The sequence below is a fragment of the Monodelphis domestica genome, chromosome 1 (assembly GCF_027887165.1).
Source record: "Monodelphis domestica isolate mMonDom1 chromosome 1, mMonDom1.pri, whole genome shotgun sequence".
NCBI lineage: Eukaryota > Metazoa > Chordata > Mammalia > Didelphimorphia > Didelphidae > Monodelphis > Monodelphis domestica.
The window spans coordinates 162557850-162578860 of record NC_077227.1 but is presented as its reverse complement, the minus strand read 5'-3'; the positions used below and the strand labels follow the sequence as shown (position 1 = coordinate 162578860).

General features: G+C 40.9%; 1 protein-coding gene across 16 annotated transcripts in view; it reads left to right on the top strand.

Moving 5' to 3' along the window:
* Positions 1–21011, top strand: part of TLE3 (TLE family member 3, transcriptional corepressor) — a 62469-nt gene that overhangs the window by 14838 nt on the left and 26620 nt on the right. For 9 of the 16 annotated variants that reach the window (XM_056809019.1, XM_056809011.1, XM_016427780.2 and 6 more), the window contains exons 5-6: positions 9065–9127; positions 12408–12512. In XM_056809019.1, coding sequence (XP_056664997.1) covers positions 9065–9127; positions 12408–12512 — 168 coding nt within the window. The remainder of the gene's footprint in view (positions 1–9064; positions 9128–12407; positions 12513–21011) is intronic. The other 7 variants (XM_007479644.3, XM_007479642.3, XM_016427784.2 and 4 more) reach the window with 1 other exon arrangement.

Genomic DNA, 21011 nt, shown 5'->3' with positions numbered 1-21011 from the left:
TCTAGTGTTTATATAGTATGTGGTTTGAGGGATATTTTACATGCTTTATTTCAATTGTGCTTCAGAAGGACCCTGCGAAAGTAGTTGCTATTATTATCCCCCTTTTATAGATGAGGTAACCGAGGCTAAATGAGGATACGTGATTTGCAGAGGGTCACGCTGCTAGGAAATTTCTCAGGCCTGATTCAAATTCTGGTCTTCTTGATGCCATATCCAGCACTACTTAGTTGCCTAGAAGTAAAAAGTGTCTTGCCATATGTAGTATGGAAAAAGCCTGGGCATCTCTCTGAGCACTGCCTCCTTTGTGATCTTGCAGGTGACTTATAAAGGTGCCTTTTAGCACTGTGATTTTGGGGCTTCTCATTCACATGTCCCAGTCCTTGAAGATGGGCAGAGGACTAGCTTTGGGGGGGGGGGAGGAGGTATATTTTTATAATTGAATACAATAGCTAAACTGAAGCACATGACAGGAGAGTGGGGGAGTCTTTTGCCCTTTTCATTTCACAATGATAATAGTTAATAATAGCTCACACTTATATAGCACTTGACAAGTTCCAAAGCCCTTTCCTCATAATAGCCCTTTGAGGTAGGTTGTAATTTAAAAAAAAAAAAGTGAAGGGCAGCTGGCCAAAGGGTATGCCAAATAAGGGTGGCTTGATTTGCTTCTCATTTTCCTACTCTAATACACTCACTTCTTTTTTTCCCAGTTCTTCTCAGTTCAATTGGACACCTCCCCAAAAAAATTCCTTCTCCTAGGGGAGCTACTATAATTAAAAAAAAAAAAAAACCTCAGCATTAATTCTGATGAGAGAGACCCCAAAATTCAATTTAATGACCTACCTCTGTGTAGTTTACTTAAAAAAAAAAACAGCCTGTTGCTGGGAGAAGGAGATTTGCATAATGTTCTAAGGGGATTAGGTGGCTGGGGGTTGCTATGGCAACCCCATAGTGATGAATTGAGATTTTTTTTGTGGCAGGAGTTGGCTGATGGAGCTAAACTAAGGAGGGGGCAGGGTATGAGGAGGGGAGTGTGGAAGGGGTGGGTAGCAGCCGGAGGCTCTGTCAGAGAAGGCCCTATTGGTTTTTAGGATTCAGGATGAATGGGCAGTGTTTGGGGGTATGTATGTGAGGGAGTGGGGGGAGTATGTCCTATGAAAGCTTCCCCTGTTTCTGGTTATACAAGTGATCTCTTTGAGGGCTTGATAAACCTAAAGCAGGAGTGGGTATGGGAGGGGGAGGATCGTGGGGGTGAGAGGCAAGCAGATTTAAATGTGTTTGGGAACTGAGAAATTAAAGTGAACAAATATTTAAAGATTATTTCATCTTGTTAACAGGAAGTCTGATCCCTGTAAACTTTGGCGAAATAGAATCAAAGACTTAAGAGCCAGGAGAGACAAATTATTTGATGCCAACTAGGTACCTAGCACTGTGCTAGGCACTTATGCCTTCCATCTAGGAGCTAAGGAACAGAAGATATGTACCTAATTATAATAAAAAAGAATTCACTGCTGAGTGGATTAGGCAGAACCAAGCATTAAGGACATTTGGAGGAGAGAAAGCTTATTTCCAGCTAAGGACATAGGGGAAGATTTCATGGAAAAGGGATAATATTTAAGGTATCTTAATGCCCTAAATTCCAAGATGCCCCAAATTCCAAAACACCAAGGATCTTGAAGAGTGGGCAAGATTTCAACGAGTAGCGATGATGCAAGGCATTCTAGGCATACGGAAGATCGGGGATCAAAAGGAAGGTGAACCCCTAGATCAGTTTGGCTAGACTTTTTACAGCCATCTGGGCCAACTCCCTCTTCTGACAGATGATCTTCGCTGAGGTTGATACAGGAACATGACTTACTCAAGGTCACAATGCTCAAATCCTTGACTAATTTGTCAGGTTTTTCCTTTGACTCACTTAACCTAAATGTCAAAATTATGGGGTAGGATGGGAAGTGTGTTAAATTGGCTTCAGTCCTCCCACAATAACCATAATCCTTAACCCTGGATGGATTTTCTAGGGGCCAAATTTTGAATTCTGCCTTAAGGGCATAATTGCTGGGATTACTCCTGTCACCAATTAGTAGACTGCCTCTAGGGCTGGTTAAAGGTTTTGAGTTGGGCTGTAAGGTGGGGTTGTGGGGGTGGGGAGGGTGATCACAAATCCCCAATAAACAATAACACTGGAAGGCTGTAGGGCCTAATACTTTTAGTCCTCCTTGCATAAAGAATTCAATAGGTTCCCTTGGAAGACATAAATATTTAATGGAGTTGTAGTTATATATAATTTGATCAATATGTCAATGCTAAAAGGGGTTTTAAGGAGGATCACCTATCATTTAGCAATCTGTGATGGAAGCCTTCACCAGCCCCATGAGTAGCTGGGGTCATTATCTCCTGCTGCTGCTAAGTGGATCATTTATTTACCTTGAGCCTTCAACTTTCCTTGCTGTTTTTTTTTCCTACCCTAGCTCTAGTGCATAGCCCAAGTGACACCCGTTCTTAGAAGGCTGAACCCAAACCTAACACCTCAGTGCTACTCCTTAGGGGTTCAGGTCCACTTGGCTTTGCCTCTGCCTCTTAGTCCAGGCCCTGCCAAAGCAGCAGGGCAAGTTTTATTTCTATGTCCTTTTCTTTCCTAGCTTGGGCTGAGGAGCAATTCACTAGAAAGAAAGGTTATCTTATAGTTAAACACTTGAGCTCTATCAAAGACCTGTCATTTTGGAAATACATAACATGTAATCGAATATTTTAAGGTAAAGCTGTGCCCAGGACATGCTGTTCTGAAATCTTCAAATATTTGACTGCCGCTGGCTAATCTCTAGCACCCTGCTGTTAGTAACATTTGGACTGGAGGCTCTGGAGACCGTGATTCTTTCTGACCATTCTCTCAATTTGAGATGAAGACAGCTCACCTGGAGCTTCCCAGAATCAAAGGGAAACTGATTGCAATGATCCTGCAAAGAAGAAATCATCTTTATAAATATCTTTATAAATATAGTTAGGATCATAGGAGGGGCAATAATAATAATAGCAGCCTACTTAGAACCCTTTAAAGGTTCACAAGGCACAGTACATACATTATCTCATTTGATAAGATTGCAATTGATGTTGGGGGAAGGAGTACTGATTTTGAAACTTTGGTTCTGCAACAATGCTGGCATAATTTGGGGAAAGTTATTTTATTTTTAAGCGCATAGATAAAACAATTTATTATGTGCTAGGCTTTGTGATAAGCACTGGGAATACAATTAAAAGGGAAATCATCTCTACCTTCAAGTAGCTTTTCGGTTTTTCCAACCCCTTACCTTCCATCTTAGAATCAATACTGTGTATTATTTTGAAGACAGAAGAGTGGTAAGGACTAAGCAATGGGGGTTAAGTGACTTGCCCAGGGTCACCCAGCTAGAAAGTATTTGAGGCTAGTTTTGAACCTGGAACCCTCCTGTCTCTAGGCCTGGCTCCCTAATCCATTGAGCCACCTAGCTGCCCCCAGAAGCTTCTATTCTTTAAAAATATATGTATATATCATTTTTTTTTTCAGATTCACATTCTCTACCTCTTACCCTCAATACCTAATTTGAGAAAGCAAAAAAAAAAATCTATGAAACACTGCATGGTCAAACAAAGCAGATTTCCTCGTGACCAAAAAATACATGCTTCATTCTGCATGCCAAGTCTATCACCTCACTATCAGGAGGTGGATAGCAGGTTTCATCTTGAGTCCTCTAGAATTGTGACTGGTTATTTTGTTGATCAACATGAGTAAATCTTTCAAAGTTTGTCTTTACAATATTGCTATTATTGTAGAAATTGTTCTCCTGGTTTTTCTGCTCTCCATTTTGCATCAATTCACGTCTTCCCATGTTTTTCTGAAACTTTTCTATTTATTTCTTAAAGCACAATGGCATTCAGTTATGCACCACACAGAATATGTATATTACACAATAACTTTTTTTAGACATTCCCTAAGTTTTTAATTTGCCACCACAAAAACTGCTATATTTTTATACATGTGGATTCTTTCTTCTCTCAACACACTGAATGAAGGAAGGGGGCTACAGGCAGAGCCATTTGAGGATATCTGTAAGACCTCTGGGTACTCTCAATACTATGATTCACTTGTTAAGCTGTGAATAATGATTTTTGTATTACTGACTTCCCAATGCTACTATGAGAAAAGTGCTTTGTAATCCTTGCAAGAGAAAGTAAATGTTAGTTGCCATTATTTTTTAATTGCCCACATTCCTTTTTATTAGTTATTAGTTATGCTAATTAAAACTTAAGGTAAAAAATATCCTTTAAAATATTTTCAAGGCTAAAGTGTAAATAGAGCAACAAATTTAACTTCCTTTGAGGGGGGAGTGGAAGAAGGAGTTTCCAATGTAATCAACTCTTGATTATTCATGCTAATACAAAGAACCTGTGTTATAGATGATTCCTAGATGTTCTGTTTGACTTTGGAAGCACATTTTTTCTTCCTAATTTGTTTTCTTTAAAGTTCTTTTAAAATGTTGGCTTTACAAAACATGAGATTCCCAGTGCATTTACTAAATATAATGGAGAGGGGAACAGGAAGCAATAGTGGAATATCCGGAAACTATTTGATCAAAGAAGGACAAAATTTTAGAGTCCTATGGGACTATTTTACTCTCAAGCAATCTAAACTTGCCCCCTAACTTGTTTGTGCTCTTCATTTCCCTAGCAAAGTCTATATCTCCATGGAAATTATAGGGGTCACTTCTTAGTGTCCCTAACTATGGGACAGATTCAAAATTTATATGGTGAAGTGGGAAATGCCTTGAACTTGAGTCAAGAGATCTGAGTTGAAGTTCAAGCTCTGCTAGTTATTTCTATGTGATCTTAGGCAAATCTTTACCTTTCTGGGGTGGGCCTCTGTAAACTGAGGGGGGGGGTTTGAGCTAGATGACCTCCCAAAGGTCTTTATTTCCCACATTTAGGAAGGTTTACCTCCTGACTAGAGGAATAATCTCAGTTGTTTCTAAAGGAGGAACTGTGATTTGTCCACCAGGAAAACTGGGTGGTTTGAAGCTCCATGTGGAAAGAAATTTTAGGAGGGGACTGACAGCAGGTAGGTAGTAGAAGCCCCAAATGATCTCTTCCAAACTGCTTTCTCAAAGTTGATCTTCAAATACACACCTTAACATGCCCACTGTCAGTTGAATTTCTGATGGTTTTGCTAAAAGACCAAGCGCATAAGACAAAGATGGTGGAGAAGATGCAGATTGACCTAATGAAGCCTGTATACTCTATTGATAACAGATTGCTCTGAATTACGAAAAGGAATTTTAAAACTGTTTGATCTCCTTCCAATTTGTGCTTTTGACCAAAGTCTCCTTTGTCAAAGTAGCAGTTCTTAATTTCTTTCTCTGAGCTTGTTGGAGTTGGATCAACAGCTGTTTTAACAGCTGTTTCGATCTGAGAGGCCACAGTTATTAACCCCTGTGGTATATTTTCTTTTAAAAGCCACTCTTCCAAGGGATTCCAAATTATTAAATGTTATCTTCTAAATTGGACCTTGGTGTCATGGAGGTTGGGAGATCCTTTAAGTATTATTTTCTATATCTCCAGGAGACTTTCTCCTCCCCAATTGGGGGGAGGGGGGAAAGGGCGGGAACTTAACCAAAAAAACAGCAAAGAAACATGAGCTATGCATGGAACAATAATGGGAACTCCCAGTGGTTATGGAGTGCAAAATCCTTAGTTCAGATTCTTACTCTGTCCCTTGTACTTCTGTTGCCTTGGAGACAATCATTTAAACTTAATGCTTGCTTACAGTTTCCTCAGTTGTAAAATGGGGTTTTATAATATTTGCACAGTGACCATGAGACTTGAATGACTTAATGACAAGATCATTGTAAGTGTCTCCTGAACTGAATTCACACCAGGAATAACTGTCATGACTAATCTTGGCAGCAAAGATGAGAAAGCAGTTCCTTTCACTAGGGAATTTGGAAAACTTCTGATAGAGACTATTAAATGCACTGTCAAGATCAGGACACACTAGTATTGAATTTGATAAGATGTATCAGAAGGTGATTTTTGTTTTCTTAATCACTGAAATTTAAAAAAAAAAGTCTGCCTGAAAAAAAGCCAGGATCATGGAGGGAAAATTAAGTATGATCTAGTCCAATACCCTCATTTTCCAGATAGTTGCTGAATGGCACTTGTATTTCTGATTCACATAATCTGTTAAAAAATAGCAGGAGAGAAGGGAAGAATATGGCTAATCTGGAGAATTTGAAAATGTTTTTGATTTGGCTTCAATATAGTTCGACAGACACATTTGTGCTAAGCACTTCAGTCTTTTTTTTCCTGGAAGAATTGTGTTTGGATGATTATGGAATGGCAGGGAAGATTATGGAGGGATAGAAGAAAAGAGGATCAGGAGCTATTTCCTTTATGGGTAAAGAAGCAGAGAACGCAATTGAAGTTGCTTACAAAAGATTCCCAAAGAACCCCAGCTGATTTCTCAGCAACAGAGAACAGAACTCAACTGGGTAAATATATCGTAAAATCTTGCTGAAGTCACTTGTTGTGACTCTGGGGAATCAGATGACATTGGGCACCACACCAGGCACTGCAGGAGTTGAGAGGCATACACTATAGAAAAGATTGGATCTCTGTCTTCAGGGAGTCTACAGCCTTAAATCCTGGGGCCTCTTTTTTGTTCTTTCTCTGTAGGAAGAGGGGAAGGGGAGTCGTTCTCATTTTTTATTAAACCATTAAGGCCCTGACACTGACCAGTTGTGTTCAAAGTCTACTTTGGCTTGCCAAAGGAAGTTGGCAACTGGAAAGAACCTTTCATCCACAAGTGAGTGCTTTAATTGCATACTAGGTCATGGCCAGCTGGAAAACTTTGAAGCGTTCTTTCCTGTCTTCCCAAAGAGAAGGTAGTGTAGGCAGCAGCAGCAGCTGCCAGAGGCCCCATTGAGGTTGGGCAGGTATGGCTGGGCCATTTCTGTTTAATGAAGGTCTTACTTAGCCTTAGGTTGGTATGTCAACACTTAGTGCCTTCTGTTTCTACTATCACCCCTTCTCACCCCAGGTTTGCCCACAAATAGACATTTCTCCTCAAACCACTGGCCACTGGCATGTGCTGTTGGCAAGAGCTCTAGAGTTTGGATGACTGCACCTGCAATCCTTAGTTAGTTCTCTACCTTTTTTCCTTCACCTACCAAATGGTGAAGATCTTAAATTAAGCATAAAACAGATGGATTCATTAAGAAGGGGGATGTCAATACAGGTCAAATCTCTTAAGAGAACTGTTCAAAGTATTCCTCTTGAGTGGACCTACCTTCCTTCTTTCCTCCCTCTCTCCAAGATCTTTATCATACAGAGATTGGCTTGTATAAGGAAAGACATGTTAACTTTGAAATAAAATTCCAGGAATATTGTTTGTTTTCCCCTTAATGGAGGATTTAAAAAAAATTATGGGAAAAACTATTGTCCTACCTCAACTCCATGGAATCCAGAAAGGTTCTTGACTAAGAGTGAACCAAGGATTGTAGAATGAACCAATGAGCTTGATCCCCAGAATATTTGTGGGCAAATTTTAAATTATTTGGGACTATTTCAATTCAGGTGTCCCACTTACCTAATATTAGTGGGTAGGCAGGGAGATAGGGTATTGATTATCAAGGAAGATTGAGAAATAATAGGCAGGCTAAAATTATTTTTAAAACTGTTTGATTTAAAACAAAACAATGCAGATTGGGCTGTAGTGAGTTTCTAAATTGGACCTTCCAAGTATCTAAAATCCCTCCATATCTAATTACCTGTCATCACCTGTAGGCCTTTAGGATCTATTTCTTTATGGTTCAGAGAGAATAACTAATGTAGAATGGAAGAGGAAGACCAAAAGCAGCATCTGCTGAGAGCAGGAGGGGCAAGAGTAGGAGAAAAGGTCATCTCAAAGGCAGGTGCCTATGTAGGGCTTGAAAACTTTTTAAGTAGACTTAATTTTATCCTATAGTTATGTTTATCTCATCACTGGCAAGTAGAGAGAGACAGCAGGGGATACTGAAAGCTTAATAGATACTTGTTGAATTATATCTATTTTGTAAAATTCCTTTTGATACATACTTTAAAAGTAACTTCTTGTTCTATTTCCATAGTAGGTACCAAAACAATACTAAAGTCAAAAAAGCCTAGGAGTTATCCATCAACGGAAGCCAAAACTTTCCCAATAGTTTCATGAAACAAGCAAAACTGGGCTGACCCAATAGAGTGCCCAAAGAACCTGAAATCAGGGAGACCTAAATTCAAATCTGGTTCTGTGACCCTGAGCAAGTTTTTAAACCTCTACCTCAATTTTGTACCTTTCCAGGGTTATTCGGATGAATTTTAGAATTTATAGCATTTTTGATCTAGAGGAATATATCTCATAGTAGAATTTATGGTTAGGCTTTTTTGAGGAGGTTGTGTGTGTGTGTGTGTGTGTGTGTGTGTGTGTGTGTGTGTGTGTGTGTGTGTGTGTGTGTGTGATGTACAAGTGAGTGATTGAGTAAGATAGTCTTGGTACTGCATTCTGCCTACATAGAAAGGTTACTGCTGGCAAGCCTCACAATTGCCAGGCTCTTTGGCTACAGTACTAAGAAATTTCACTATATTATTTTCCAGCTTATTTGAGACCTTGAATAGATCTACCTAACATATTTTTTTTCAGTAATCAGCTAGAACAACCACTCTGTGTTCTTGTAGAATAATAGAAAGTCTTTGATAAGAAATCAGAGCCTCTAAAGACATGCAGGTTGGAGAATCCTGATGCCTGGAGCCAGCCTATTGGTTTTCTGAATATAAGTATAAAGGGTGAGACATCATCTCTCAAGTCCCTGCCAGCTCGAACCTCTATTACAGATGCCTTCCCTCTAACCAACCTTGGATGAGCTCATGCAGAGGGAAGGATGCTATTGCTTGTTAAAAGAGCATGCAGTTTTGCATTGTGGTTCAGAGTCTGGAATTAGTCTTGATGGTGACATTTCAATGACTTTGATTTATGCACCCAAGTTGATGCATGAAACTTAATGTGATCTCCTTTTCTTTTTAGACAGAGATTGCTAAGAGACTGAACACAATTTTAGCTCAGATCATGCCTTTTCTGTCACAAGAGGTAAGATATGTTTTCATCCCCTTTCTCTCCTGCCTTTACAAAGGACTAATGAATTTCCAAACCATTGTTTTTGAATGGTTCAGAAGCCACTGTCTTAAGTTTGATAATATGGATCTGAAGAAGCTTGAGCAGTTTCAAGAGACAGGGACTGATTTAGTCAAAGGGGGCATTTGACTGGCTTAGTTTGTAACCTGTAAGTTCAAGGCAACCCTGCCCATAGTTATGAAGATATTATTATAGATTTCAGTTTTCTTATCTATAAAAATGAGGGAGTTGGATGAGATGACCTCTGGTCTCTCCCAGTTGTAAATCCATGTCATTTCTGTGAGAAACAAATTCTCTTGAGTAAAAGCTCTCATTAAATGGTCAGCCTAGATCAAAGAGAACACATTGATCCTACTTGTCCTCACACTAGCTTTTTTCCCCCTAGTAAAAACATTTTTTGATTCAAAGATATTTTCCCCAATTTTGTATAATAATAATTTTCAACATGTGTTCCAAAATTGTAAAATCTAAGTTCTTTCTTTTCCTCCCCCCATTCAGAGATTCTAGGCAATTTGACCTGGGTCAAACATGTGTTATCATGCAAAACATACCTCCATTCCATATTGGTCATTGTTGTAAGAGCACACTCATATAAAACCAAAACACCCAAATAAAACCCTAATACACTGATGTGAAAGACAGTATGCTTTGATCCATATCAATCCAACTCCCAACAATTCTTTCTCCAGAGGTGGATGGCATTCTCATAAGTCTTTCAGAATTGTCCTAGATCATTGAGAGTAGCCAAGTTTTCACAGTTAATCATCATAGAATAGTGCTGTTACTATATACAATGTTCTCCCAGTTCTGCTTATTTCTCTCTTCATCAGTTCATGCAGATCTTTCCAGCTTTTTTGAAATCATCTCGCTTAGCATTTCTTATAGCACAATAGTATTCTATCACTAACATATAACACAGTTTGTTCAGCCATTCCCCAATTGATGGACATCATCCCCTCTGTTTCCAATTATTTTCCAGAACAAAAAGCTGCTATAAATATTTTTGTACAAGTAGATCCTTTCCCCCTTTTTATTATCTCATTGGGATACAGACCCAGTAGTCAGACTAACTTTTTTTTTTTTTGTAAACCCATACGTTACATCTTGGAGTCAATACTGTGTATTGGCTCCAACGCAGAAGAGTGGTAAGGGTTAGGCAATGGGGGTCAAGTGACTTGCCCAGGGTCACCCAGCTGGGAAGTGTCTGAGGCCAGATTTGAACCTAGGACCTCCCGTCTCTAGGCCTGGCTCTTAATCCACTGAGCTAACCGGCTGCCCCCAGACTAACTTTTTAAAAGGCCTTCTACTTGGTTAGTATCAAAAGATCCTAGATTTTGGGTGAGAAGGGACCTTAGAGATCATCTCAACCAAATCACTCATTTTCCAATAAGAAAACCAGGGGCAATCAAGTTCACAGAGAGATCAAGTAAGTGGAATAGCTGGAGTTTTAATTAATTTCATTGACTTCAGACTATAACACTGCCTCCCAATTTGATGTGACTGATTTGTTTTGGTGGAAAGAGCAGTTCCTCCTCGTAGTTTTGTTCTCCTTCCATTTTGGCTCTTGTTGGAGGCCATATGTTATACTTTCTTATCAATTATGCATATTTCTGTGTAATTGATACCTCAAACTTTGACTAGTTCCTCTTTCAATCCCGAATTTTGTACTGTGATGTTATGCTTTGGAAGAAACTCTTCCTTTAGATGATCTGTGATTGTGGTTTAAAACCAAGGCTCCCTCTCTTCCCCCTTCTAACTTTCATTAATTCTTTGGTCTCACAGCTTAGCACGTACGAAAGGATAGTTGCTAACTTTCCTTTTTTTTAGTTTCAGCCAAGTACTCTCCCCAAGGAGGTTGAATATTCCAACCCCAGCTTGGTATAGCGGATAAAACAGTAGAATCAGAACAACATGAGCTCCTTCAGTTGATCCTGGGCAAATCACTTTAGCTCTCTGTCTCAGCTTCCTTACTTATAGAATTATTCCCAGAATGGTAGCCCCTACCTTGCAGAGTTATTGTGAACAGTAGTGTCAAACTCAAATAGAAATGGATCCTTATGGGCCACATATTGACCTAGAAAACCACAAATTAAAATGATCTATGTTGTTTTGTATTTTTATTGATTTTATTAAACATTTCTCAATTCTGGGCCTGGGTGGGAGCCTGATGACCCCTGGTTGTAAGAATCAAATGAGATAATATACTAAAATACTTTGTTAACCATAAAGTACTGGTTGCTGTTATTGTTTTATCTTTAATGTGAAAAGGTGGGATAAATAATGTATCAAGGCCATTCTAGTTGTCTATCCTATTGGACTCTGCCTCACTACCTAATCACAGATGGATTTCTGTCTTGTACAGTATATATAATATACTGTCTTGAACAAAACTTTCATTTTCCTGCATTTGGTCAGTAGAGAATAAGAAAGTGTTTTGGGTAAGAGGTTTGGAGGTACTTGTATTTTATATTGTTCTACACCAGGGGTGCTCTGAACTTAAAAAAAAAAAAATATATATATATATATATATATATATATATATTTTAATATCATTGGTTTCCTTTGTAATCTTGCATATTTAATTTATTAATTTAAGAACATTATTCTGGGACAGCTAGGTGGCTCAGTGGATAGAGAACCAGGCATGGAGACAGGAAGTCCTGGGTTCAAATGTGAACTCAGATACTTCCTGCCTGTATGACTCTGGGCAAATCACTTAATCCCAGTTGCCTAGCCCTTACTGTTCTTCTGCCTTGGAACTAATACTGAATGTTGATTCTAAGACATGCATACAGGAAGGGTTTAGAAAAAACAATATTATTCTGAAAATCTGTCCACAACACATATAAAGGAAGGTTACAAATTCATGCTCTATAATATAAATTTGAAAAAAGAGATAAAGAGATGTGAGCATGATGAGAACATCTTAGCATTATGTTTCTACGCTGTATAATTTTTTCCCATTTTTCCCATTATTTCCTTGATGAGTTTTTTTCTTGTATAAGTGACAGATGTCTTTCATAACAAAACAGCATGGAGATATGTATTGCATGATGACACACATATAACCTAAGCTGTATAATTTTTTAAGGTAAAGAGGTAATGATGAATAATAGTGGTGCTTGTAAATTTGGTATCCAAATCTTTATTTGGAATTCTTTCTGACACTTGTAGAGACCATCTAATATTCTAAGGATTGCTTTAATGGACGCACACGCTCCCTTGTTTCTTTCAGCACCAACAACAAGTTGCACAGGCTGTGGAACGAGCCAAGCAGGTGACCATGACGGAGTTGAATGCCATCATCGGGGTACGTGGACTCCCCAATCTGCCTCTCACCGTGTGTATATCCCTTTTATTCCTCTCATTTACCATAACCAGAGATCAACCCTGAACTCAGTTGGTTTCAAAGAATGGTGGTTTTAACCCTCCTCCTGGACCCCACTAGGGATTTCCTAGTTGGTTTTCCAAATTATTTCCTGGCTCCCAGTCTGTGGAGTAGCTGAAAACAGCTGGATTCCCACTCTGGCCTCTTAATTTCTCATTTGGTATGACAGTTAGCCTAGAAGGGGAAACATTGCTTCCTCAGGGTTCTCCTTCCTCTGCTTCAAAAGAGGTCATCACCCAAGCTAGAAGGAAGGGAGCCTGTGCTCGTCTTTATGACCAGTCAAGACAAATACTTTGCAAAAGCAACTGTATAATGGGGCTTAGAGGAGCAGCCTTCAAACTTAGACCCTGATTCTGAGACAGAACCTTTGGGGCCAGGCAGGGGTTGTTGCTATTTCTCTAAAGCAAGCTTCACCCTTCTTTTAGCCACCTGGGATCAGAACTGTCTCTGTTGTACTGTTATTGTGAACTGTGCTGTGAAACATTGGTTTTTACTTTGCTATCCCATACATCAAGTGGCCCGTGTCAATGTTGCTTACATCTCAGCCAAGAGTGGTCTTCTTGGCCTAGAGGCAACAGGCCCAGCTGGCACAGATGGTCCTCTAGGTCTTAGGATGGAAAACTGGGTTATACCTCTGTTGCTGTGCTACAGGAGCTGACCTGAGTTTTGAAGGGGGTTGGATTACTGATCTTCTCCTATTGGATTTATCAGATTTCTTTATGAGCTTTCCTTCTCCCTGCTTAAGTGCCAAAGTTTAGTGTGAGCCTAAAGATGTTTTATTGTGAGGTATAACCCTTGCCTGCCCCTGAAGTTTCAGAGGGATAAAAAATGGAGTTTATTTGTTATAGGAACTCCCAGATGAGGGAGCTTCTACCAAGAGAAGTTGGCACTTTATCTGGAACTTAAATTCTGCCTAGAGCACCAAGAAATTAAGTGACTTGCCCAGAGTCACACAGCCAGTATATTTTAGAGTTGAGCCTGAACTCAAGTTTCCTGGTTTTAAGGCTGGGTCTCTATCGACTATACCAAGTTACTTTACTGATTTCTAAGAGGTCTTTATTTAAAGGAGGGGGAAGACTGACTATTTTCTCTTGTTTAGCAAAGGCCATTTCATGGCTCTTAGGGTTTTAGAATGGCACAGTTAGAAAGCACCAGACTTGATTTAGGAGATCAGAGTTTTCATTCTGATTCTGCCACTACATTTTAATGTGTGATCTTGGAATGAATCACTTGACCGACTTCACTGAACTTCATTGTCCTGATCTACAAAAGTGAGAAGTTTGGACCCAATGGCCACCTACTGCCCTTCTAGCTCTCAGACTCGAGTTTCAGTTGTAAGACGACTGTAGTGATGCCTATTGTGCTCTTTAAGGTTTGCAAAACGCTTTCTTCAGAACTACTCCAGGAGAGAGAGTGCAGGTATTATCACTCCCATTTGATGGATGAGGGAACCAGTTTTGTAAGTGGTTATCGTACAGCTACCAAGTATCTGAGGAGGGATCCAGACCCAGGTGTTCCAAGGGTAGCCCTCCATTTACTCCACCATACTGTCTCATTCTCTTTTTGATGTTGGTGAGCTGTCTGCTTAGGACGAGAAAACTGCATCACCCCTTGGACTTGGAGTGATTGTCCATCCAACCAATCCACAAGTTTGTACTTCTGGGGTTCTGTCCCCAAAAAGGAAGTTTGCAGACACCATCCATGAGTGGTAGTTAGTTTAGCTTGGAGTCTGGTGATGCTGTGGCCAGGGTAACTAGTCACCCATTGGATTCATTATCATGGAGATAATGGCATGGCATGGTAAGCAGAAGGACAGAGATTTGGGCCCATGTCCAGAAAGCCCAAGAGCCCGGGAAACACAAGAATGTGAGAAAATACTCAAGACTCCCTTGACCTCACAAAGGAAAGAAGCATAGACTGTTAAACCGAGAAGGAACCTTATTTTGCAGATAGCATTATTGAACCCCCAGTGAAGGGAAATGGCTTGCCCGCTTCCAGCTGGTGTGCTAGTGGCAGAGCTAGGATCAGAACACTTGAGTCTTGGGACATCCAGCTGACCTCAGAATGATGTGCTTGCTTAAAGTGCTTTCTCTGCATTTAGAGTCCAACACTGAAATGTTTGGGGGTCTTGGAGGGGAAGGGTGTCTGGGGAACTGTTTGGGGGTCTTGGAGGGGAAGGGTGTCTGGGGAACTGTTTGGGGGTCTTGGAGGGGAAGGGTGTCTGGGGAACTGTTTGGGGGTTTTGGAGGGGAAGGGTGTCTGGGGAACTGTTTGGGGGTCTTGGAGGGGAAGGGTGTTGGGGGGTCTTGGAGGGGAAGGGTGTCTGGGGAACTGTTTGGGGGTCTTGGAGGGGAAGGGTGTCTGGGGAACTGTTTGGGGGTCTTGGAGGGGAAGGGTGTCTGGGGAACTGTTTGGGGGTTTTGGAGGGGAAGGGTGTCTGGGGAACTGTTTGGGGGTCTTGGAGGGGAAGGGTGTTGGGGGGTCTTGGAGGGGAAGGGTGTCTGGGGAACTGTTTGGGGGTCTTGGAGGGGAAGGGTGTCTGGGGAACTGTTTGGGGGAGTCTTGGAGGGGAAGGGTATTTGGGGAACTGATTGTGTAGGGGTTCTTGGGGTGTGTTTCTGCTCTTAGAGCTCCTTAACTCTCCCCAATTCTCTAAAAGCAGACTTGCTCCATGTTTCAATCTTACAGTATAGTTCCACTTCTCATGTTGTGGCAGACCTTTCCCTGCCTCTCTTTCTCCATTCCTTCCTTCCTTCCCCAAACTGCCTTAACTGTTGACCCCTCTTTCTTACCCTTTCTCCTCTTTCGAATAAGGATGGCCTGGTGAATATTAGTTAATTAAAAAAAAAAGAAGACAGTAAAATGGAGGGAAGACTGTATGCTTTGATTAGCTGAGCTTCCTTTAAGTAGTATTTAGGAAGCTACAAGTTAGGTCAAGGCAGCTAGAGGCAGATATTGGAATTCAATTAAGCCAACGAGTGGGGCCTGTGACCCCCATTTTCAAGGTAATTGCTTCTCCGGCTCTGTCTGAATGCAGCCATAGTCCTGTCATTAAGCAAGCAGCCATTTAATCGCTCCTTCTGACAGAGTCTCACAAGGCAGGAATTACGGGCAGAGGAGGCACGCCTGAACCGAGGGGGGCTGTGCTTGACTGCACTCCAGCAAAGGAGGAGAACTAATCCAGTCAAGCCCTTCTTTATCTCCTCTAGAAGCCCGAGACCCAGCCGCAACGACAGCGAGGCTCCCCCGATCCTGGGGAGGGAGAGCCTGGGGGAGTCGGATAGGAAAGGTCTTGGCTTTCATCTCGGAAGGGCAAGCGGTCCCAGGAGGCCAGATCCTCCCTAGGCAGAGCCGGGGCAACCTTGGCAGCCCCCGCGTGGGTTGGCCAGGCTAGAGGGCGAGTTCCTTTTATTGCTGCTCCAGCTTTCCAGGGAGGGGCCTGTCTTGGGAAGCAGGAACGGGAGGCAGGGCAAAGGGCTGCCCGCCCTACCCACTCTGCCCAGTTCACGTGGGACTCAAGTGTCCTAGGAAGGAGTCTAGAGCCAGGAGATTGCATCTGTTCTAGTTCCCTGGGGGCCGGCGAGGCTCCACCCCGCTTGGGGAGCTCTGACTGGGGGGAGTTTGAAGAAACAATCCGCCCTTGGTGAGTGACTTAAAGGCCGAGCTTATATTTCTAGAAGTGGGTTAGAGACCCTGCCAACTTATTGTAATCCAGTCTCTTGAGGTTACTTTTACCTTGCTTCTCACAGCTCCTGGGGTGCTCACCACTGAAACTTATTTTTTAGCCCTCATTTCTAGCCTCAGAGGTTCTCTTCTCCTTTACCACATCCCATGGATGATGGCTGTTAGTGATACCATTTACAAGAGATGAAGAGTTCTTCACCGGGGGTCTGTAATCTTTTTATTTAAAAATATTTTGATAACCATTTCAATTTAACCGGCTTCCTTTGTTATCTTTTTCCCCCCTTTAAAAACCCTTTTCTTAATAGGTCTTGATCAATGATACATGTAAAACCCAGTGGAATTGTGCATCGGCTGGGGGAGGGGGGAAGAGGGATGGGAAAGAACATGAATCATGTAACCATGGAAAAATACACCAAACTAATTAATTAATTAGAAAATTTCAATTAAAAAATACAACCATAAAACCCTTTCCTTCTGTCTTAGATCAATCCTGTGTATTAGTTCTAAGGTAAGGGCTAGGCAGTGGAGATTAAGTGACTTGCCCAGAGTCACACCAGCTAGGAAGTCTCTGAGGCCAAATTTGAACCTGGGACCTCCCATCCCTGAGCCACCTCATATATTTTATGTATCTAAAATCACTATTCTGAAGAGACCATAGGCCTCACTAGACTGTGAAAGGAATCAGTTATGAATAATAGGCTAAGATTCCCTGTAAATGATACCGTTAGAGTATCCTGGAGAGCTTTAAAACGGGGAGGATATAGACCCCTTAATTCAGTTTATTGGCCTTCATGTGGGATGGGGGTGGGGAATGATAGAGAACATTATTAAGGATTGCAACAAGGTGGATTCAATTGATGACATTGTTTTGGTTTTGTTTTTTGAAAGCACAAGTAAGTAATTTGGAAGTGAGAGTTGTTTGCTCAAAAATGTTGGATAGGAAAGAAGGGCCTATGTCACCCAGACCGGTAATCCTTCTTCCTTTTCTTTGAGGTCAAGAACTGTTAATTTTATGCATCTAGGACATTTTCTTTGGCTCTCCTGTGAAATGGAGCCCTTGATTTGGGCAGAGCTCTGGAAATGATTAGACTACTTTACTAAATTTAACCCAAGTGGTGAACTTAAAGTGGTGAAGCATTAAATCTGTTAACAAAGGCATGAAGCATGATGTACATAATCCCATTAAACACTCTACATGCAAGATCTTCCCGCCAGACCTTTCTTGTAAAATTGCAGTGTCTTCGTCTTCTTCTTCTTCTCTTGAACCATATTGCTTTGGCACCTTCACAGAAGATCAGACAAGGAAAATGTGTCTGCTTTGGGAGGGTAGCTCTTACTGAGATTTCTTTGGTTTGGAGTGAATGAAGCAGGGAAGGAGAGGGGAGACCTGACTGCTTTAGCCCAGCAGTGCCCAATTTCTAGCCCACATACCCCCTCGTTTAGGACCTAAATGCCTGGGTGGTTTCAAATTTTCTTTTGCAGTATCTTTATTGTCTTGAAGGAAAATCCTGGTGTTCTAAGGATTAGGGGAAATTGGAGAGTGGATGCTGCAAAATGGCTAAGAGCAAAGCCTTCTGCAGTTTTTCAAGTGATTATACCAGTCTGCTGCAAAGGTTTCCCACTTCTTTTTCTTTCTTTTTTCTTTTTAAACCCCACCTTTCATCTTAGAATCAATACTATCTATTGGTTCTAAGGCAGAAGATCAGTAAGGGCTAGGCAAGGGGGTTAAGTGATTTGCCCACGGTCACATGGCTAGAAAGTGTCTGAGGCTCCATTTGAACCCAGGACTTACCATCTCTAGACCTGATTCTCAATCCACTGAACTACCCAGCTGCCTCTCTTCCCACTTCTTGAAAACATGAACTTGTCAAGTTACCCTTTGTGGAGGAGAGAATTGGAAAAACCTGCAACAAAAGACTGTAAATAATTCAAATAATCCCTTATTACACCTCTCACTCAGTTCTGCAGCATGCTATTTTGGCTTGTCCAACAAGTCATCCTTTCAAATCAGGGGCACCTTTTCAGTACTGGCCAGAGTTTATGAGACCAGGCCTCACTTGAAATGGAGAAATCTTGAAGAAGATAGACATTGACCGTCTTGGAAGCAACTTTCTTCATAGCTCTTCACCATGTGGCATGTAAGATGACCCAACTTAGCATTTAGTCAGCCCCTCGTCTGGAGCTATTTGTAGGTTGAGACAATTGGGTAACCAGTAATAGAAGATTGCACCATTAAGGAATGCAAGTTTTGGGGAGAGAAGAGGTCCTCCCATGTGCCTCAGCCAAGAGAGAACTTGGGTTTAGTCTCTTACTCATGTTATTAAGTGTTACCAACTCATTGTTTTGGGGAAAGATCTGGACTGAAATCAAAAAGTTAACAATAAGGTCTGTCCAATCATTGAAAGACAGGGCAGAATTGCCTCTCCCACAAGCCTCTGTCTCATCCTACCTTTTATGTGGTCTTCCTTCAATGAGAAGTTCTTATTTTTTGAATTTTTGTATGCATTGACTGAATTCTTTGCCTGACCTTGCCATCTCAGTCATATTTGGATTCTGCTCAGCCAAATTCTGATTTAACTGTCTGAACACACATAGGATCGACACGATAATTTCTAAGGTCTCTTTCTTTTCTGTTCTTATTGACTAAATGACATTTGATTATCTTGCAAGAGGTAGCAGTAGAGTAGAAAAGTTTATTAAGACTCAGAGTTGAGAGCAATGGGTTCCAATCCTGCCTCCAATTTTAATAGTTGTGGGAAATAACCATGAAAAAAAATATTTTTTTATTTCTTTGGGTTTCAGTTTGTTTCTTCATTTGCCAAGTGGGGAAAATAATGCCTGTAGGATTTACTTTATAAGGTTGTGAAGAAAGTAAAAATGAGATCATGTATATAAAAGATTTTGGTCAATTTGAAAGCACTACATAAATATCAGTCATTATTGGATCGGATTAAGGAAGGAATTATGTAGATATAAAATAGCATTATTCCTTTCTTTTCTTTTCTTTTTTTAAAAAAGTCTTTACCTTCCATCTTGGAGTCAATACTGTGTATTGGCTCCAAGGCAGAAGAGTGGTAAGGAAGTGTCTGAGGCCAGATTTGAACCTAGGACCTCCCATCTCTAGGCCTGACTCTCAATCCACTGAGCTACCCAGCTGCCCCCAAGATAGCATTATTCTTATTCTACCCTCATCTTCATGAAAAATATCCCATGTGAAAAGTGAATTGAAAAGCCATGGTCTTTCTCCCCTGTGAGAATAACTTTGGACCTTTTACTCACACCCATCCTCTTCAGCTTGCACTGAAACGTTTTGTAATTTAGCCCCTCTCCACCAACAGATTTAAAGAAAAGAGATGTGCAAACACCTGAAACAAAACTGACCTAATTTTAGAATTAAGTTTAAACAAAACAACAACAACAACAAGCATTGTAATTGTATGGAGGAAGTTCTTATTTTTACTTTTTGAAAATTTTATTTAGTCAATTTAGAACGTCATTCCTTGGTTACAAGAATCATATTTCCCTCCCTCCCCTCTCCCCCATCCCTTCCTGTAGCTGGTGCGCAATTCCTTTGGGTTTTACATGTGTCCTTGATCAGAACCTATTTCCATGTTGTTGTTTGCACTAGGATGTTCATTTAGAGTTTACATCCCCAGACATGTCCCCTCAACCCATGTGATCTAGCAGTTGTTTTTCTTCTGTGTTTCTACTCCCACAGTTTTTCCTCTGACTGTGGACAGTGGTTTTTCTTGTAGATTGCTCTGAGTTGGTTCAGGATCACTGCATTGCCACTAATGGAGAAGTCCATTACATTCGATTGTACCACAGTGTATCAGTCTCTGTGTACAATGTTCTCCTGGTTCTGCTCCTCTCACTCTGCATCACTTTCTGGAGCCCAGTTCACATGGAATTTGGAGGAAGTTCTTATGATGGGATGACAAATAGGTGGGAATGACTGGAGTTGCATTTAAACTAACTGTAGGGGACAGCTGGGTAACTCAGTGGATTGGGAGCCAGGCCTAGAGATAGGAGGTCCTAGGTTCAAATCTGGCCTCACTCAGATACTTCCCAGTAGTGTGACCCTGGGCAAGTCACTTAACCCCCATTGCCCAGCTTCTTCTGCCTTGGAACCAATACACAGAAGGTATGGACTTAAAAAAAAAACCCAAAACCTAGCTATGTTCCATGGGTGTCCCTTAACTGTCTTAATTAGTCATGGAAAGCTTCCTGGAAGAGGTGGGATTGTTGTACTAATGCTCTTAGATTATACTGCTTTAATTATCTTCATTTTATTCCTTCAGAATATCTGAATTGGCACAAGGTTTCATTAAAACCAGCAAGGATAATTTATCTTTCAACAGAACTCTGGTTTACAAAGCAATCTCCTCACATCAACTTTGCAATGTAGTTATAAAATACTCCACCCCTCAAACCCTCCCCCCCCCCCCATCTCCATTTTAACAGAGGAAGACACTATGAGATTCAGAATCTTAAGGTTATAGTGAAGTAGCCAAACTCACCTGTGGACAAAGGTTTTTCTGGTGCTCATTCTACAGCAAACCCATCACCTGCTTTGCTGCCCTAATGGTGGTAGTAGCTCTACCGTCTTACTCTCATTCCAGGTGTCATTCATCATGGTTTTTGAGTGTTATTCCCATTAGCTTATACAAGCTACTTATATTCAGGGATTACAAATAAATTACAATTTAAAAAGTAAAGCTTTGCAGTTGTACCTCTAACCCTTGGCACAATATCTGGTCCGTGTCT